The 18,333-nt window shown below is 39.9% G+C and overlaps 1 protein-coding gene across 1 annotated transcript in view; it reads left to right on the top strand.

The window, feature by feature from the left end:
• The window catches only part of hspa4a (heat shock protein 4a), a 34,178-nt gene extending 16,441 nt beyond the window's left edge, over positions 1–17,737 (top strand). Inside the window, 11 exon segments of the mRNA NM_214716.1 lie at positions 1–63; positions 1,560–1,666; positions 1,744–1,877; positions 2,047–2,228; positions 4,118–4,210; positions 9,270–9,422; positions 12,125–12,250; positions 12,333–12,440; positions 14,318–14,437; positions 14,601–14,762; positions 17,022–17,737. The exon segment at positions 1–63 is cut by the window's left edge and continues 89 nt beyond it. Of these exon segments, the coding sequence (NP_999881.1) occupies positions 1–63; positions 1,560–1,666; positions 1,744–1,877; positions 2,047–2,228; positions 4,118–4,210; positions 9,270–9,422; positions 12,125–12,250; positions 12,333–12,440; positions 14,318–14,437; positions 14,601–14,762; positions 17,022–17,201 (1,428 nt within the window). The 3' untranslated portion in view covers positions 17,202–17,737.
• The last annotated feature ends 596 nt before the right edge of the window (positions 17,738–18,333 follow it).

The raw sequence follows: 18,333 nt of genomic DNA, 5'->3' as shown, positions 1-18,333 counted from the left end.
GGAAAGGAGTTGAGCACCACGTTGAATCTGGATGAAGCTGTGGCCAGAGGATGTGCACTGCAGGTTGGTGACGTCCTGCGTTTCTCTGTAGGATACTCCTGAAATTATCCTTTAGCGTTATTGACACAACATTATTTGGTGGACATTAACTGAAGTTATTTAATACTTAGCGAGCTGTCTATTAGTAATTAAACCAAAGATGCATCCCAAATCACATACTTGTATGATATTTCTATGCCATTTTGTGGTATAAATAGTACAAGTAGTGCATTCACACTGAAAATTCTAAAAAGACTAAGTGCATTTTGTTAAATACCTAGATCATGCACTTTTAGAAATAAGTGAAACGTCGACAGTCGCAGTTTTGCTCACGAAGGGGTGAAGCTTTTGAGCATTGAGGTTGGCTTTCTACATTTTGGATTGCAAAAGCAAAGTTCTCCTACTTGATTATCCAAATTCTCAAAGGTGATTGCTGTTGTACTCCTAACTAGGTTGCGTCCAGTCAATTTCAACTGTTAAACGTCTCCCTGGAAAAATTTACATTTCAAATGAGTTTGTATTTAGGTTTACATCCCTCTCTTTTGCATTTTAAAGGAATTGCATCATTTGCAAGCTGAAACAATTCTGGTTACATTTAATAACCAGAAATATACCACTATGTTACAAATAAAAACCAATAATAAACTTGCTTTTCCTTCTGAAATTATGCAAATAACAACCTACGATCTCTCCTAATTAAGTCCCCTTTAATAGGCTAACCTTCAATTTACGAAAATCAGTTTATTAATTCCCATATATTCCTGTTAATTCCCGTGGAAACTTTCCAGCTTTGAAAATTGCTAGAATTTTGCAACCCTTCTCATGACCGCTACTATTTGGGAGTTTATTTATTTTCTTATTTTGACAACTGTTACCACAACATTGCTAACACAAACTTACAACATATTTGCATTGCCTTCTCAAATTATACAAATAGCTACCTAGGATGTCTTCCAGTTAAGTGCCCTTTAATAGGCTAACCTTTAACTTAATAAATTCACAGTTTATTCCCATTAATTCCCATATATTTCCATTAATTTCCATGGAAAGTTTCAGGCCTTTCTCATGTTGCAGCTCTACTCATTACTTACAAAAACCAATAATATACTTGCATTGCCTCTCAAAATATACAAATATCAACCTATAATGTCTCCCAATTAAGTGCCCTTTAATAAGCTAACCTTTAACTTACTAAATTTACAGTTTATTCCCATATATTCCCATTAATTTCCATGCAAAGTTTCCGGCCTTACTCGCGTTGCAGGCCTACTTGTAACTAACAAAAAACAATAATATACTTGCATTGCCTTTTGAAAATATGCAAATAGCAACCTACGATGTCTCCTAATCAAGTCCCCTTTAATAGGCTAACCTTCAGTCTACCAAATTCACAGTTTATTCCCATTAATTCCCATATATTCCCATTACATTCCATGAAAGGTTTTCGGGCCTCACTCATGTTGCAGGCCTACTCCGTGTCCCATGAATGCCAACAAACTTAATTGTTTGTCTTTCCCTAGTGTGCAATCCTGTCGCCTGCTTTTAAAGTGCGCGAGTTCTCCATCACAGACGTGGTGCCTTACCCAATCTCTCTGAAGTGGACTTCAGCAGCAGATGAAGGCGTCAGGTACATTATTGCTGCTCTACTTAAAGATTAATTCTGTCAGTTCAACGTTTTAATCATCATGTTGTCTCGTTCTGCAGTGATTGTGAAGTTTTCCCAAAGAATCACGCCGCACCCTTCTCGAAAGTGTTAACTTTCTACCGGAAGGAACCCTTCACCTTGGAGGCCTACTACAACAATCCTAAAGCCCTGCCCTATCCCGATCCTACCATAGGTGTGTAAACTAGACTTCTTCATTTCTACTAAAATGTTAGCGTTTTAAACATCTTAACTTTTCCAAACTACAGTAAACCTTGAAATCAGTTATGCCTAAACAAGACAAGCAGAAATAAGGATTACAGTAAATTGTGCTGCCCTATTGACTAATGTTTGCTTATGCACAGGTCAGTTTACCATCCATAAGGTGGTTCCTCAGGCATCAGGAGAGAGCTCCAAAGTGAAAGTGAAGGTCCGAGTAAATGTTCACGGGGTCTTCAGTGTTTCCAGCGCCTCATTGGTGGAACTGCTGAAACCCGGCGAGGGAGAAGAGCCAATGGAGACGGACACCCCTGCCAAAGACGAAGAGGTAAACACCACATAACACATGGACATGATCTCAATCATTTTTTGTGATTTAATATATATCGCCCATAAATAAAAACCAATTCTTTTTTTAAGAATTACTTTTAGCCTTTTTGCCTTTATTAAGGGGATAGGACAGTATTTCAGACAGGAAGCAAAGTGGGAGAGAGAGAGAGGGGGTAGGGACAGGAAATGTCCTTGAGCCGGGATTCGAATTCGGGACGCCCTGAAGTGTTATTACACCATATGTCAGCGCACTAACCACTAACCCATTACATCTCTATCTCTATTGGATGTATCAGTATAAATAAAAAGCCCTATAGTATTTACTATATAGTATGTACATGTGTATGACATGGGTATTACAATGTAAAGGTGGTTTATGAGGACATATCCAGTGTCCTCATAATTCAAACCTTAGAAATAAGTCAATATAATTAGAATAATACTACTAATGCTGCTATTACTACTACTACTGCTACTAATACTACTATTACTACTAATAATGATGATAATAATAATACATTAAGTATATAGGGTTTGGGTAGGGTGATATAATAAACATTTCTTTCGAGTATAAAATACATTACAGCAATGGAGATTTCTCATAAATCATACTGGGTATGAGGACAAAATGTACAGTCAGTACAGTAAAAAAATCACTACATACACTACCTGACAAAAGTCTTGTTGTTGATTCCACTTGTAAGAGCAACAAATAATATCTTGACTTCTAGTTGATTATTTGGAAAAGTGGCAGAAGGTCACTGTTGATCTGCATCCCAATCATCACACAATACTGCTGAAGACCTACTGGAACCCACATAGACCCAAGATTCTCACAGAAATCTGTTAAGTTTGGTAAAAAAAAAAATCATGGTTTGGGGTTACGTTCAGTATAGGGGGATGCGAGAGATCGACAGAGATCAGGCAACATCAACACCCTGAGGTATCAAGACATTTGTGCTGCCCATTACATTACAAACCACAGGAGAGGGACAATTCTCCAGCGGGATAGTCAATGTGCTTCAGAATTGGCCAGCCCAGTCACCAGACTTGCACATTATTGAGCATGTCTGGAGTAAGATGGAGGTGGCATTGAAGGTGAATCCAAAGAGTCTTGATGAACTCTGGGAGTCCTGCACGGCTTTCTTCTTCATTCCAGATGACTTTATTAATCAGTGATTTGAGTCATGTCAGAGATGTATGGATGCAGTCCTCCAAGCTCATGATGGAGTCAGACACAATATTCATTCTGTCTCCACTGCAGCAGGACTTTATATTCTATACTGGACATTATTTCTGTTCAGTGATGAGACGTTTGTCTCAGCAAAGTCAGACCGCACTGTCCTAATTAAATCATTCAAAATCAAGGCATGATCATATTTTATTTTGGTAAATAAGCGTCATCTCAAGGCCTTTGCCTTTCATATAAGCCACTTCTGATGCCAAATGATCAACTGGAAGTCAAGTTACTATTTGTTGTTTTTAAAACTTGGATATGTGATAAGACTTTGTCAGGTAGTGTATATGGGAAGTCCTCACAAGGATGGGAAACCAGGTGTGTGTATGTGTTTTTATATCCCGATAAGGACTTAAACCTGAATGCATACAGACTTATGTAACTATGTGAACCAAAATAGAGGTAAACATGCTTAAAACGCACACAGAATGAAGTTTTGAAAATGTAAAATAATGTGAATGTAAAGTGATAGTCTTAGCATTGTTTTGGCGTCAACAATGAACATTCGTTGGGCTGTCAGAATACATGAAGTTATGGGTGCTGAGAGCATCTCTTCATTCCTTGCTAAACGATACCGTAGCCTTTTTAAGCTCTTCAGTGTATGTGTGATCACAGACAAATTGAACGTTTATTATATTTGCTCCCAAAAGAACAAGATGCAAGTGGATCAAGAGGCGCAGAAGGCTCAAGCTGATGATCAGAAAGAACAAGCTGACAAGAAATCAGACACTGAAGACATGGAGGTCTGTGAACACTCATGCACAGCAACACCATATGCACAACATTACAGAATGCACCAAAGCATCTTAAAATATCGGTCCCCATTTCTATTAGGTGTCTTTAACTATGATGTGCTGACATTTAATTGATTGTGTAGTGTTCATTTATAATCATACACTGCACTTACTATGCACTCAAATGGTATTGTTGCACTTGTATAGTAATATCTGCTCATAAATTCCTCTTAATTCCAATGTAAGTACTTTGTACCCAAGATACCTTTAAGATGCCCTTGTTATAGTGTAACTATTCTTTAAGTACTGAGTAATATTGATTAATTACATGTTCTTACTATACAGGTTGGGTTATAGAGCTGGTTTAAGGGATAGTTCACCCAAAAAAGAAAGTCTGTCATCATTTACTCACCCTTTACTTGTTCCAAGCCTGTCTTGAGCTTTGTTTTGCAATAGCCCCTTTCACACATACAGACCTTCCTGGAAAATTACCGGCAATTTTCCGGAAAGGTTGTATGTGTGAACAGGCCATTTTTGAAAATACCGGTAAATTCATTCTGGCTATTTTCCGGAAAGAGAAGTTGTAACATTACCGGTAATTTGCTGGAATGCTGCGCTGTGTGAATGCAGAAGGAAGATTGCCGGAAAGAGCGCGTGCACGTCTAGAACGTGCTGACGTGAGATGCCTGCTTTAGCCAATCAGATCAGTCAGATGCATTCACGTCCGCGCGGTTTATGAAAATAAAAGCCTTTGAATATTTTTCCAGACACATTTAGCTGCTAGACGTTAGTCAGATAACGTTTATATGTTTCTTCATAATGCCAACGGTGTAAATAATTATCGATAATGATTATGATAAGCCGTTGTTTGTTTACCTTCAAGCTCTGCGTCGCTTGTGCCCGTAAAGCAGCTGGTGAGCCAGCACACACACACACACACACCCCCACATCATGAACATCTCGACATGCCAAAGTGATTCTCTATATGTTTTCATCGAAGTTGTTCACAACACTGATCCATCCAGAAATTTGTAATGTAGTCAAATGTTTACAAACACAAGCGCAGCCGTTTAGAGGTCATTTCTGGTTAATGATGTCAGAGTTTACCCGTATTTTGGAATGGATGTGTGAACGGTCTTTTCCGGAAAAATTCCGTAACGTCCTCGTCTGTGTGAACAGCGCTTTTTTGAATATACCGGTAAAGTCGTTCCGTAAATTTTCCAGATATTTACCGGTATCACTGTGTGAAAGGGGCTATTGATGAACACAAAGACGAATATTTTGAAGAAAGCTTCAAGCCTGTAATCGTTGACTTGCCAAGTGTTTTCCTACTATGGAAGTCAGTGGTTGTGGGTTTTTGGCTTTTTTTCCAAATATCTTCTTTAGTGTTCAACAGAAAAAAAAAACTTAACTCGTGAAGGATTAAAACCACTCGAGGGAGAGTAAATGGTGTGTAAATTTATGCTTTTGGGTGAACCTTCTTTTTACAAGGATGTACTGCAGAATTGCGTCTCACTATAGTTGTTAAACATGATATTCAGACATCTCAAATCTCCCGGAAGTTCCGGGAGTCTATGCATCTGCGGGACTCATAATGTCAGCAAACGAGTGATAATCTCCCGGAAATCGCGCGTCTTCCTCCTGGTCCTCAAATAAGTTGCGCACCCTTCTCACCCCCAGTAGATCAGCAGTTTCTGAAATACTCAGACCAGCCCGCATGGCACCAACAACCATGTTCAAAGTCACTTAAATCCCCTTTCTTCCCCATTCTGATGCTCGCTTTGAACTGCAGCAGATCGCCTTGATCATGCCTAAATGCATTGAGTGGCTGCCATTTGATTGGCTGATTAGAAATTGCCGTTAATGAGTAGTTACCTAATACAGGTGTACCTAATAAAGTGGCCGTGAGTGTATTTCGTCATTGCTCAAAATGGTTTTATTAAAGTTTATGTTTTTGTAAAATAATAGAAGGAGATTCAAAATTAACCTGCAATTCTAGATTCATCCATATATCTATAAAGAAATACACGCACGCAGGGCCGGCGCTTCCATAGAGGCGACCTAGGCGGCCGCCTAGGGCGGCAGAATAGAGAGGGCAGCGTCCCCGAAACTACCCTCGCCACCCGTGCCCTCATCCGCATCTAGGGTGGCAGAATAGAGAGAGCGGCGTCCCAGAAACTATCCTCGCCACCCGCGCCCACAATTATATCCTTGTCTAGGGTGGCAGAATATAGAGAGCGGCGTCCCCGAAACTACCCTCGCCACCCGCGCCTCAGTTATATCCGCGTCTAGTGCGGCAGAATAGAGAGGGTGGCGTCCCCTAAACTACCCTCGCCACCCGCGCCTCATTTATATCCGCGTCTAGGGCGGCAGAATAGAGAGACCGGCGTCCCCTAAACTACCCTCAGTTATAGCCGCGTCTAGGGCGACAGAATAGACCCCCTCGATTTCACTTTAGGTTTGAGGGTGGCGTGACCATCCATTGCCTAGAGCGGCAGTTCAGCTTGCTCCGGCCCTGCACACACGCGTGTAGTTCAGATGTAAATATTTCAGATTAGATTTCTATATGCAGTCAAAATTAAGTGCGGAATTATATCTCTGACTTTCTCCGATTTCTCTGAGTTTATTACCAGTGTTTCTGAGAAAGTCACACCAAGTGTTTGTTCAAGGATCTTTAGAGAGCTGTATATGTTTGTTGAGAGTGAGGGAAAGCTCTAGAGCAAATGTTTCCCAGAATGCCCTTATATGGAGATTTTAAAGCATGTTTTACGTAAATGTTTAACCTTGTGCATGTGGCTGCTCTTTCATAATGCTCCAGATTCACTGACATTAACACAAGGTTAAGAACAAAGTCTTGCATGTTTGCACTTTTTCTGCGTTAGGTAGATATTTTTTGAGGAAGTTATTAGTGGATGAGACCCAGTGTCTACTTAAATTAGTTTTTTTTAAATGCCATTGTGCCTTCTGTTAGTGTTATTCATATTTTCTGTGTAGCAATTTATTTAACATGTTTTTGCATGTTTATACTGTGTATTCTACTAATTGTACTAACCCTGAACCAACACCTAAACCCAACCTTAACTCGTTCAATACTTTTTTAGTTACGCAAGCGACAGGTACACGCAAGTGCATGTTCTGTAAAATAGCTCAGATATTATGTATGAACCTAGAGCTATTTGAAGAAAACAGACTGTTCCTTTGTGCACAATCAGCATGATTATAAAAGCAAAAAAAAAAAAAAAACGAAATAATATTATCATGCTGCATAACAAGATCTACTTCACAATAAATCTTTCTGATTTAGGGCTCTATTTAAACAATCTGCATGCAAAGTCTAGAGCGCATGGTGCAAAATCATTTAAAAACGTGTTTGAATACACTTGTTATTTTAAAAACTTAAAAATACGCTCCGCACACGATGCAATCGTCTAACAGGGTTGTGCTTAATCCCCTAATGAGTTATGGGCATGTTTTGAGCATAACATGCATTAAACTAATCCGTCTCATCTCACATTCCCTTTAAGAGTCAGTTGAGTCTCACCATGGTGCATTTGCTAATTGCTTGGCAGACTTTGTAAGTGGGAAAACCGACTTCACTAGAGAGAACTCGGTTAAACAGAGCATCTGCAGCACGAGGATAAAGAATGAGCCTCCTCCATTCAGCCTCTTTACTTTCTCTTTACTTTACTTCTTTTGCGAATATGGAAACGGGGGAAACTCACTCCACTGAAGACATCCATTAGCCTACGTATTTAATTTTGTTTCAAAACTATTTCTAAATTCAGTTTGGGATTTCCAACAAACAAGTAAATGAACAATGATAACGAAAAACTGAGTTATATCTAAACACACGTCCTGTTATCCATATATGGTGATGCAGACATCTCCAAACCCCCACAGGCGGACAAATCTACACTTGTGTTTATTAAAACAAATATAAATATGCATATAATAACTAAACCGATAATAATAATAACAACAGATATTTAAAGGATTTTTCTGTGGCGCTTCCATGAAATGCTGTGCTGTTCACATATTGTCTCTTGTGCGCGCATAACACGTGTTTTTAAGGCACGTGGCTTGCACGGACATATTAGAGCAACACGCTCATGTACTCCAGGCACACACAGTTGATAATCGTCTCATGGGTCGCCTACCCACGCTAAAGGAACGCAAGTGCAAAGCATTGTGCAAATGCACCTCGCACTTTCCACACGCTATAAGACGTGATGTATGACTGACAGGTCTTATAAATTACCTGGTTCTTTAATGAAAAGTTTTGAGTAATAACACAAATTAAATCAATTCATCGCTTAAAACAAATATTTGTTTGTGTATTTAGGGGACATTCAGTCTTTAAAATATAAACTATAGCCATTTTTCACTGTCTCCGTCTCCTGGATAATACTTCTAGCTTTAATTATAATGCAATAATTAGGTCTAATTTTTTACGTATTTATTGTGTGCATTACCTCAATTAAAAAATCATTTAATTAAAATGTAAAATTTAAATTAAATTTAATTAGCATTAAATATGACGACAGACATTTAAAGCCTAATTTAAATTTCACAATAGAATAAATTTGAATTGACAATAAGACGTCTTGTATGAGATTGCTAAGAATGACCGCTATGTTAATTCTAGTTGTTACAGAATTCTGGTTGTTTCAGTGTTAGTCTACGTGAGCCAGAAGTTGACATTTCATTATGTTGATGCACTTCCAACTGAATATTGAGTAGGGGGAGGAGCTTTCTTTTGCACATCATACCCTCATAGCAAACTACCGGTAAGAGGGGCGTGGTTTAATATATTAATATGCAGTTGATATGGAACCCCTCAGGTTAACGTCAATAGCGGGATCGGCACTCTAAACCCGGAAGTAAATGATTAGACTTTAAATTGAAGACTACCAAAGCAAACTGTACTTTGTTTAGTGTATTACCTTTCACGTATTAATTGTTCACCTTACGAATAACAATGTGCACTAGCAAAATAGCAATGTAAATGTTTATTGATATTGCTCCCAGTGAAGATCTGTAAATTCACTGTGACTATCATTGTTTTCAGACTTCACCAGAAGACAAACAGGAGAAGAAGAATGATCAGCCTCCACAGGCCAAGAAAGCCAAAGTGAAAACCAAGACGGTGGATCTGCCCATCATGAACAGCCTGCAGTGGCAGCTCGCCAGCGACGCGCTCAATCTCTTCATGGAGAACGAGGTACATCTGTTCATATTAATGATCTGTGGGGTAAAAAGGGATGGTTCACCCCAACATTAACATTTCTTTGACATTTACTCTTTTCTTTATTCTGTTGAACACCAAATAAGATATTCTGACGAATGTTGCAAATGTTGTTGATTTCTGAGTGTGCCTCACACAGGTGAGTGGGCTTGACAAACCACCTGTAGAAACGCTCTCCTCTCCACATGCACCGCACACTTTACTTAAACTCCATCTAAAGGCCGGATCACACTGGGGGATTTTTTATAATCCTGAACGATTTAAGCAAATCAGACTGCATGAACATGGCTCTCATGTCACACTGTAAGATCTCAGCTGTCATAAAGTCAGACTGAACGATGATGAAGAAGTGCCAAACACGAAAGAGCACCACCAGAGCTTGACGTCATTCTTCTGTGACATTTTCACTATCCCGCGTTCTGAAATGATTCCTCACAGCAAATGTAAACTATCTGTAGCGGCAATTTTGCACACAGCGTGTCTCAATGTGTTGATATTTCCCCGCATTTGAATTGTTGCATGGATTGCGTCATCAAATTCGGAGCTGCTATTGGTTCTTGGATTGACGCTCATCGCAGCTGTTGTCACACCACAGGAAAGTTTCTGGAAACTTCTGGCACTGCCAGAACTTCATCGGAGGAAAAATCTGATCACAACAGGCCGTCAGTGAACATGTCAAACCCACGATGAAATGACCACGGATTTTAGCCTAGGATTTCAGGAATCTTTTAGGATTTCCCAAATTTGTCTCGGATGACAGAATCGTGGCTGAAATCTTGCATTCACATGGGGCGTCAACGCTTCCCATTCACTTTAAATGTATGATGTCAGGCGTTGCCGAACTGCGTTGCTCACTGCAGAAGTTGGGACTTGCTCAACTTTACAGCACCGACGGAAGCGCCAGCCAATCAGATCGCTGTATGCAAATACACCAGCTCAGACAGTGGCCTATTGCTGACTAATTTCATTGGCTGACGCTGCTATGATGATCGCGTCAGCCCCAGCTTCACACACGCCCTCTGTCAAGCATTAATGCTGAAGCCCCGTATGAATGGGGCGTTACAGTGTGAGCAGAGCTTTACAAGGATTCCATAAGGAAAGCAATGATTACTTATGAATGTACTGCAAATCATGCAGCACTATTTGTTTTCTTCAACCTAATACCTTTTCTGCACAATATCTTGCACAATATTGCTCTATCTTGAGTAAAAGTACTTGTAGTGTCTATTTTAGGTTATGTTTATAGGTAATTATGTATAGTTAGATTACCGCTCAGGAATGTTAGTTGCTCACTGGCCAGTTTATTAGGTACACTTTACTAGTACCAGGTTGGACCCCTTTTGCCTTCAGAACTGTCTTAATTCTTCATGGCATAGATTCAACAAGGTGCTGGAAATATTCCTTAGAGATTTTGCTCGATGTTGACATGACAGCATCACACAGTTGCTGCAGATTTGTCGGCTGCACAGCTATGATGCCAATCTCCCGTTCCACCACATCCCAAAGGGGCTCTATTGGATTGAGACCTGGTGACTGTGGAGGCCATGAGTACAGTGAACTCATTTTCATATTCAAGAAACCAGTCTGAGATGATTTACGCTTTATGGCATGGTGTGTCATCCTGCTGGAAGTAGCCATCAGAAGACGAGTACACTGTGGTCATAAAGGGATGGACATGGTCAGCAACAATACTCAGGCAGGCTGTGGTGTTGACACGATGCTCAATTGGTACTAATGGGCCCAAAGTGTGCCAAGAAAATCTCCCCCACACCATTACACCACCACCACCAGCCTGAATCGTTGATACAAGGCAGGATGGATCTATGCTTTCATGTTGTTGATGCCATATTCTGACCTTATCATAATGTGGCAGCAGAAATCGAGACTCAATTAGGCAATGTAAATATCTGCTCACTGGATATTTTCTTTTTTCAGATCATTCTCTGTAAACCCTAGAGATGGTTGTGTGAAATCCCAGTAGATCAGCAGTTTCTGAAATACTCAGACCAGCCCGTCTGGCAGCAACAACCATGCCACGTTCAAAGTCACTTAAATCCCCTTTCTTCCCCATTCTGATGCTCTGTTTGATCTGCACCAGATCGTCTTGACCATGTCCACATGCCTAAATGCATTGAGTTGCTGCCAAGTGATTGGCTGATTAGAAATTTGTGTTGCCGAGCAATTAGACAGCTCCATAAACATAAATAAACAATCATAAATATGAACACCACAGTGAACGTAAGAGCCATTGTAAACTCACCAGCATCAGGTAGCACCAGGGTCCTGCAAGACAACATTATCCACTCATTAAGTGGAATGGCACTAAAGCTCAATTTGACTTGGCTTAAAATTGTCATTGACATCCATAGAGGAACAAAAAAAAAATTCATGTCAATGTCTGTTTTTTCCAGCATTATTCAGTATATTCAGTCTTGTGTTCAACAGAGGAAAGAAACTCAAACAGGTTTGCAGGATGAGCAAATGATGACAGCATTTTCATTTTTGTGTGAACTGTCCCTTTAAGCTGTTTATTTTATGTTAAAGGAAAGAAAATCAATTCAGAAAAACAACACTCGTACTCGAGTCACTTTCAAACCAGGCTTTCTGTTGGATTTTCTGTTGGACTCCAGGAAAACCTCTGCTAGAACTGTGTTCTTACTCTGTTTTCTTGTGTACAGGGGAAGATGATCATGCAGGATAAACTGGAGAAAGAAAGGAACGATGCGAAGAACTACGTGGAGGAATACGTTTATGAAATGAGAGATAAACTGCATGGAGTGCTGGAGAACTTTGTCAGCGAGGCGGTGAGTGTCTGCATGTGTTCACTTTAATTCAATGGGACCCATCAGGGATGGTTTCCATTAATCAAAGTTGTCTTTAATTCAGGAGCGCGATTCTTTCTCCCTTAAACTGGAGGACACTGAAAACTGGTTGTATGAAGAAGGAGAGGACCAACAGAAACAAGTGTACATTGACAAACTGGCAGAGTTAAAGGTAAGCCTGGTAGTGGTATTGAGTAATTGACTATTTAAAGTCGGCATGAATTCAAAATGTGCTCTTCTTATTTTTAAAGTGTAGTGCTTGTCATAAACGATGTATCTGTGCACTTCATTATTTTGTACACATTAATTTGCCTCTAGAATCTTTAATTAAACACAACCTTCGCTCCACCCTCGAAGCGACTGTTCTTCACTTCTGGTCACATGGAATGCCTTTAGGGTGGAGCTATCATCCATTTAGGGCGTGTCAATCAGTCATTTTTGGTGGGGCTTTCAGACATTTAGGGCAGAGATATCAGTCATTTAGGGTGGGGTTATCCATCATTAAGGGTGTCAATCAGCCCTTTTGGGTGGGGCTATCAATACTTTGGGGCAGGGCTATCAGTCATTTAGGGTGTGTCAATCAGGCCTTTTGGGTGGGGCTATCAATACTTTTAGGGCAGGGCTATCAGTCATTTAGGATGTCAATCAGTCTTTTTGGGTGGGGCTATTAGAGTTAGGGCGGAGCTATCAGTTATTTAGGGTGGGGTTATCAGTCATTTAGAATGTGTCAATCAGTCCTTTTGGGTGGGGCTATCAATACTTTTAGGGCAGGGCTATCAGTCATTTAGGATGTCAATCAGTCTTTTTGGGTGGGGCTATTATAGTTAAGGCGGAGCTATCAGTTATTTAGGGTGGGGTTATCAGTCATTTAGAATGTGTCAATCAGTCCTTTTGGGTGGGGCTATCAATACTTTTAGGGCAGGTCTATAAGTCATTTAGGATGTTAATCAGTCCTTTTGGGTGGGGCTATTAGAGTTAAGGCGGAGCTATCAGTTATTTAGGGTGGGGTTATCAGTCATTCAGGGTGTGTCAATCAGTCCTTTTGGGTGGGGCTATCAATACGTTTAGGGCAGGGCTATCAGTCATTTAGGGTGTGTCAAGCAGTCCTAATGAGTGGGGCTAACAGATTTTTAGGGCGGAGCTATCATTTCTTCTGGGTGGATCTATCAGACTTTTAGGGTGGGTCAATCAGTCATTTTTTGGCAGGGCTATCAGTCATTTATGGTTGAGCTATAAGTCATTTAGAGTGTGTCAATCAATCGTTTTGGGTGGGGCTATCAGACTTTTAGGGCAGAGCTATCCCTCCCTTGGGTGGAGCTGTTAGTGTCTTAGGGCAGAGATATCAATCCTTTAAGATGGGGCTATGAGTCATTTTGAGCATGTCAGTCGGTCCTTTTGGCTGGGGTTATCAGACTTTTAGGGTGGGTCAATCAGTGCTTTTGGATGGGGCTATCATACATTTAGGGAAGGGCTATCAGTCATTTAGGGCGTGTCAATCAGTCCTTTTTGGTTGGACTATCAGACTTGGGGCAGGGCTTTCAGTCCTTTAGGGTGGGACTATCAGTCATTTAGGGCGTGTTAATCAGTCCTTTTGGCTGGGGCTATCAGACGTTTAGGCCTGAGCTATCAGTCCATTATGGTGGGTCCTTTAGGCTAGGATGTGTCAATCAGTCCTTATGAGTGGGACTATCAAACCTGGGCAGAGCTATCAGTACTTTGGGGCTGGGCTATCATTTAATTAGGGTGTGTCAATCAGGTCTTATGGGTGTGTCAATCAGTCTGTTAGGGTGGAGCTATCAGTCGTTTAGGGATATCTGTTCATGACTCTTTTCTAAACTGCCTTTGGCCATTTGTCAGTTTTTCTCCATTTTGTTAACAAAACCGATTTTCCAAGGATCCAATCGCTTCCCAAAGGACGAAATCATGCAGCACTCTCCATTTTTGTCATATTAGGGAAGAAGGGCAATCATAACTTCTGTTTCATGCAACTTTAAACCCATCAAAATGAATAATAAAGTGAATGAATAAATAAAATCCCTTTGCTTCTAGAAACTGGGTGATCCTATTCAGAGCCGATACATTGAGGCGGAGGTGCGACCTAAAGCTTTCGAGGAGCTCGGAAGACAAATCCAGCTGTACATGAAAGTTGTAGAGGCTTTTAAAGCAAAGGTAAGCAGCAGACAATACTCATTCATTCATTTATACAGCACTTTATACAATATCACTAGTAGTTTTCTTTGTTTTTTTTTGTGGTCAGTCTTTACAGTAAGATTCAGAACCCCCATTGTTTTTTATTGACATGTTAACGTCTGGATCAATGTCTCTGCCTCAGGATGAGCTGTATGATCATCTGGATGAGCTGGAGATGGTGAAGGTGGAGAAGCAGGTGAATGATGCCATGACCTGGATGAACAACAAAATGAACCTGCAGAGCAAACAGAGTCTCAGCCAGGACCCCGCCGTTAAAGTGCAAGAGATCCAGACCAAAACAAAGGTACGAACTCAACAGAAGATGCTTGATTTGCGGATCATGGATTATCCAAACACAATCCTGGCCAAATGGCAATTCTAAGTTTCTTTGGATTTATGACTTATTGTCAATACTAACATGCCGACAGGACATTTCTATGTCTGGAATAGAAATGACATTACTGGTAAAATAAAGCATCTCCACTTTAAAAAAATCTAACTAAATTTTTTTTATTTAATGAAATAATTCATCATTATTAAAATTAGTTTTGGCTTTCAGTTTTCGCCCAAGTGCTTCTCGGATTTGTAGTATCAGTTTTCGCCCAAGTGCATCTCGAATTTGTTTTTAGATTACGCCCAATTGCGTCTCGAATTTTGCATTCCAGTTTTCGCTTAAGTGCATCTCGAATTTGGGTTTCAGTTTTTGCTCAAGTGCATCTCGAATTTGGGTTTTAGTTTACGCCCAAGTGCATCTCAAATTTTGGGTTTTAGTTTTTGCTCAAGTGCATCTCGAATATTGACTTCCAGTTTTCGCTTAAGTGCATCTCGAATTTTGGGTCTCAGTTTTCACCCTAGTGCGTCTTGAATTTTGGGTTTGTTTTTGGCCAAGTGCATCCTAAATTTGTAGTTTCAGTTTCGTTCAAGTGCATCTCTAATTTGGGTTTCCGTTTTCACCCAAGTGCATCTCGAATTTGTTTTTAGATTACGCCCAAGTGCGTTTCGAATTCTGGATTCCAGTTTTCGCTTCAGTGCATCTCGAATTTGGGTTTTAGTTTTCGCTTAAGTGCATCTCGAATTTGGGTTTTAGTTTACACCCAAGTGCATCTCGAATTTGGGTTTTAGTTTACGCCCAAGTGCATCTCGAATTTGGGTTTTAGTTTTTGCTCAAGTGCATCTCGAATTTTGGATTCCAGTTTTCGCTTAAATGCATCTCGAATTTGGTTTTTAGATTACGCCCAAGTGCATCTCGAATTTTGCATTCCAGTTTTCGCTTAAGTGCATCTCAAATTTGGGTTTCAGTTTTTGCTCAAGTGCATCTCGAATTTGGGTTTTAGTTTACGCCCAAGTGCATCTCAAATTTTGGGTTTTAGTTTTTGCTCAAGTGCATCTCGAATATTGACTTCCAGTTTTCGCTTAAGTGCATCTCGAATTTTGGGTCTCAGTTTTCACCCTAGTGCGTCTTGAATTTTGGGTTTGTTTTTGGCCAAGTGCATCCTAAATTTGTAGTTTCAGTTTCGTTCAAGTGCATCTCTAATTTGGGTTTCCGTTTTCACCCAAGTGCATCTCGAATTTGTTTTTAGATTACGCCCAAGTGCGTTTCGAATTCTGGATTCCAGTTTTCGCTTCAGTGCATCTCGAATTTGGGTTTTAGTTTTCGCTTAAGTGCATCTCGAATTTGGGTTTTAGTTTACACCCAAGTGCATCTCGAATTTGGGTTTTAGTTTACGCCCAAGTGCATCTCGAATTTGGGTTTTAGTTTTTGCTCAAGTGCATCTCGAATTTTGGATTCCAGTTTTCGCTTAAATGCATCTCGAATTTGGTTTTTAGATTACGCCCAAGTGCATCTCGAATTTTGCATTCCAGTTTTCGCTTAAGTGCATCTCAAATTTGGGTTTCAGTTTTTGCTCAAGTGCATCTCGAATTTGGGTTTTAGTTTACACCCAAGTGCATCTCGAATTTGGTTTTTAGATTACGCTCAAGTGCATCTCGAATTTTGCATTCCAGTTTTCGCTTAAGTGCATCACGAATTTGAGTTTTAGTTTACACCCAAGTGCATCTCAAATTTTGGGTTTTAGTTTTTGCTCAAGTGCATCTCGAATATTGACTTCCAGTTTTCGCTTAAGTGCATCTCGAGTTTTTGGGTTTTAGTTTACGCCCAAGTGCATCTCGAATTTTGGGTCTCAGTTTTCACCCCAGTGCGTCTTGAATTTGTAGATTCAGTTTTTACCCAAGTCCATTTCAAATTTTGGGTTCCAATTTTCGCCAAAGTCCATCTCAAATTTTTGGTCTCAGTTTTCGCCGAAGTTCAACTCAAATTTTTAGTTTCAGTTTTCACCCAAGTGCCTCTCGAATTTTTTGTTTCAGTTTTCCAAGTGCATCTCAAATTTTGGGTGTCAGTTTTTGCTTAAGTCTGTCACTAATTTTTTGTTTTAGTTTTCACCCAAGTGCATACAGAATTCACGATTTCGGCCCAGACTTTTCATTTCAGTGTATTTCTAATGTTTCACAAACCTGCATGTCCTCTTGAGAACTGCATTTCCTAACTATCTCTATTGTCATACAGGAGCTGTACTCCGCTTGCAATCCCGTTGTCACCAAATCCAAACCTAAAGTAGAGCCTCCAAAAGAGGAGACGGCAGCCGAACAGAACGGCCCCGTGAACGGACAGCAGCCTTCAGACGCTCAGCCAGAGAAATCTCCAGAAAACACAGAGGCCAAACTTCCCGAAATGGACATTGACTAAATCTGCTCGACCTCTTCTGTGTGCGTCCAGCCTCTCTCACGCCTCAGAAACAAACAAATGTACACTGATTTTGTTGAAGCCGGCTTCGAAACTCAGCCAATGCTCTCTTGCTTTCGATGCCGTTTATCTTGTTTTTGTTTGTTTGTTTGCGGTTTAAAACAGGAGACCAGGATCCTTTTTTTTAGTTCTTCATCAATTAAAAAGCAGAACAGGATGAGAACCCGACCTCCTCATTTTGGAGATGCTTAGCATTGAAGATTTAAAGCACTTAGACTATCTACACAAGTGAAATACTTGGCGATAAAAGCACGGAAATGCTGGAGAAGCGGATGTTGAGCTGACAGAAGAGCGTTTGAGGCATGTATGCGCTGTATGTTGATGTAGATCTGCAGTGTTTGATCGTGAGCGGTGCGTTTGCCTGTTTGTTTGTTTTTCTTTTCCTTTTCTACCTGTAACAAGTGGAGACCAATTGGGTGTTCACTCCAGTCGCAAATATAATAATAATAAGAATGATAATAAACCATTTTTGGTATACAGACAAAGGGATTTATTGGAATGTAAAGCTCCTCGAGGATATATTTGGATGTACATACTGGTTTACTGTAATTTATAGTGTCAGTTTACTGCGGTGAAATAAAAACAGATGAAGGTATTTAATATCAAAATGGACTGAGCTTTCGCCAAACCATTATTGTCATCAAAATATGATCAATTTGAATGCAACATATATGATAAATGTCATAATAGTTAAGGATTATAACTCTCAAATACAGTTAAATTATTCGCCCTCCTGTATATTTTCCTATAATTTCTGTTTAACGCATTTCTAAACATAATAGTCTTAATAACTCATTTCTAATAACTGATTTCTTTTCTCTTTGCCATGATGACAGCACATAATATTTCAGTAGATATTTACAAGATACTAGTATTCAGCTTAAAGTGACATTTAAAGGCTTAACTAGGGCAATTAAGCAATTTAGGGTAACTAGGCAAGTCATTGTATAACAGTGGTTTGTTCTGTAGACAATCTAAAATAAATATAGCTTAAGGGCGTAATAGTATTGACCTTAAAATAGCTTTAAAAAAACGTAAAACTGCTTTTATTCTAGCCGAAATAAAACAAACAAGA

The sequence above is a fragment of the Danio rerio genome, chromosome 21 (assembly GCF_049306965.1).
Source record: "Danio rerio strain Tuebingen ecotype United States chromosome 21, GRCz12tu, whole genome shotgun sequence".
NCBI classification, from domain to species: Eukaryota; Metazoa; Chordata; class Actinopteri; order Cypriniformes; family Danionidae; genus Danio; species Danio rerio.
Note: the sequence above shows the minus strand (reverse complement) of the source record. Positions and strands in the feature narration are given on the sequence as shown.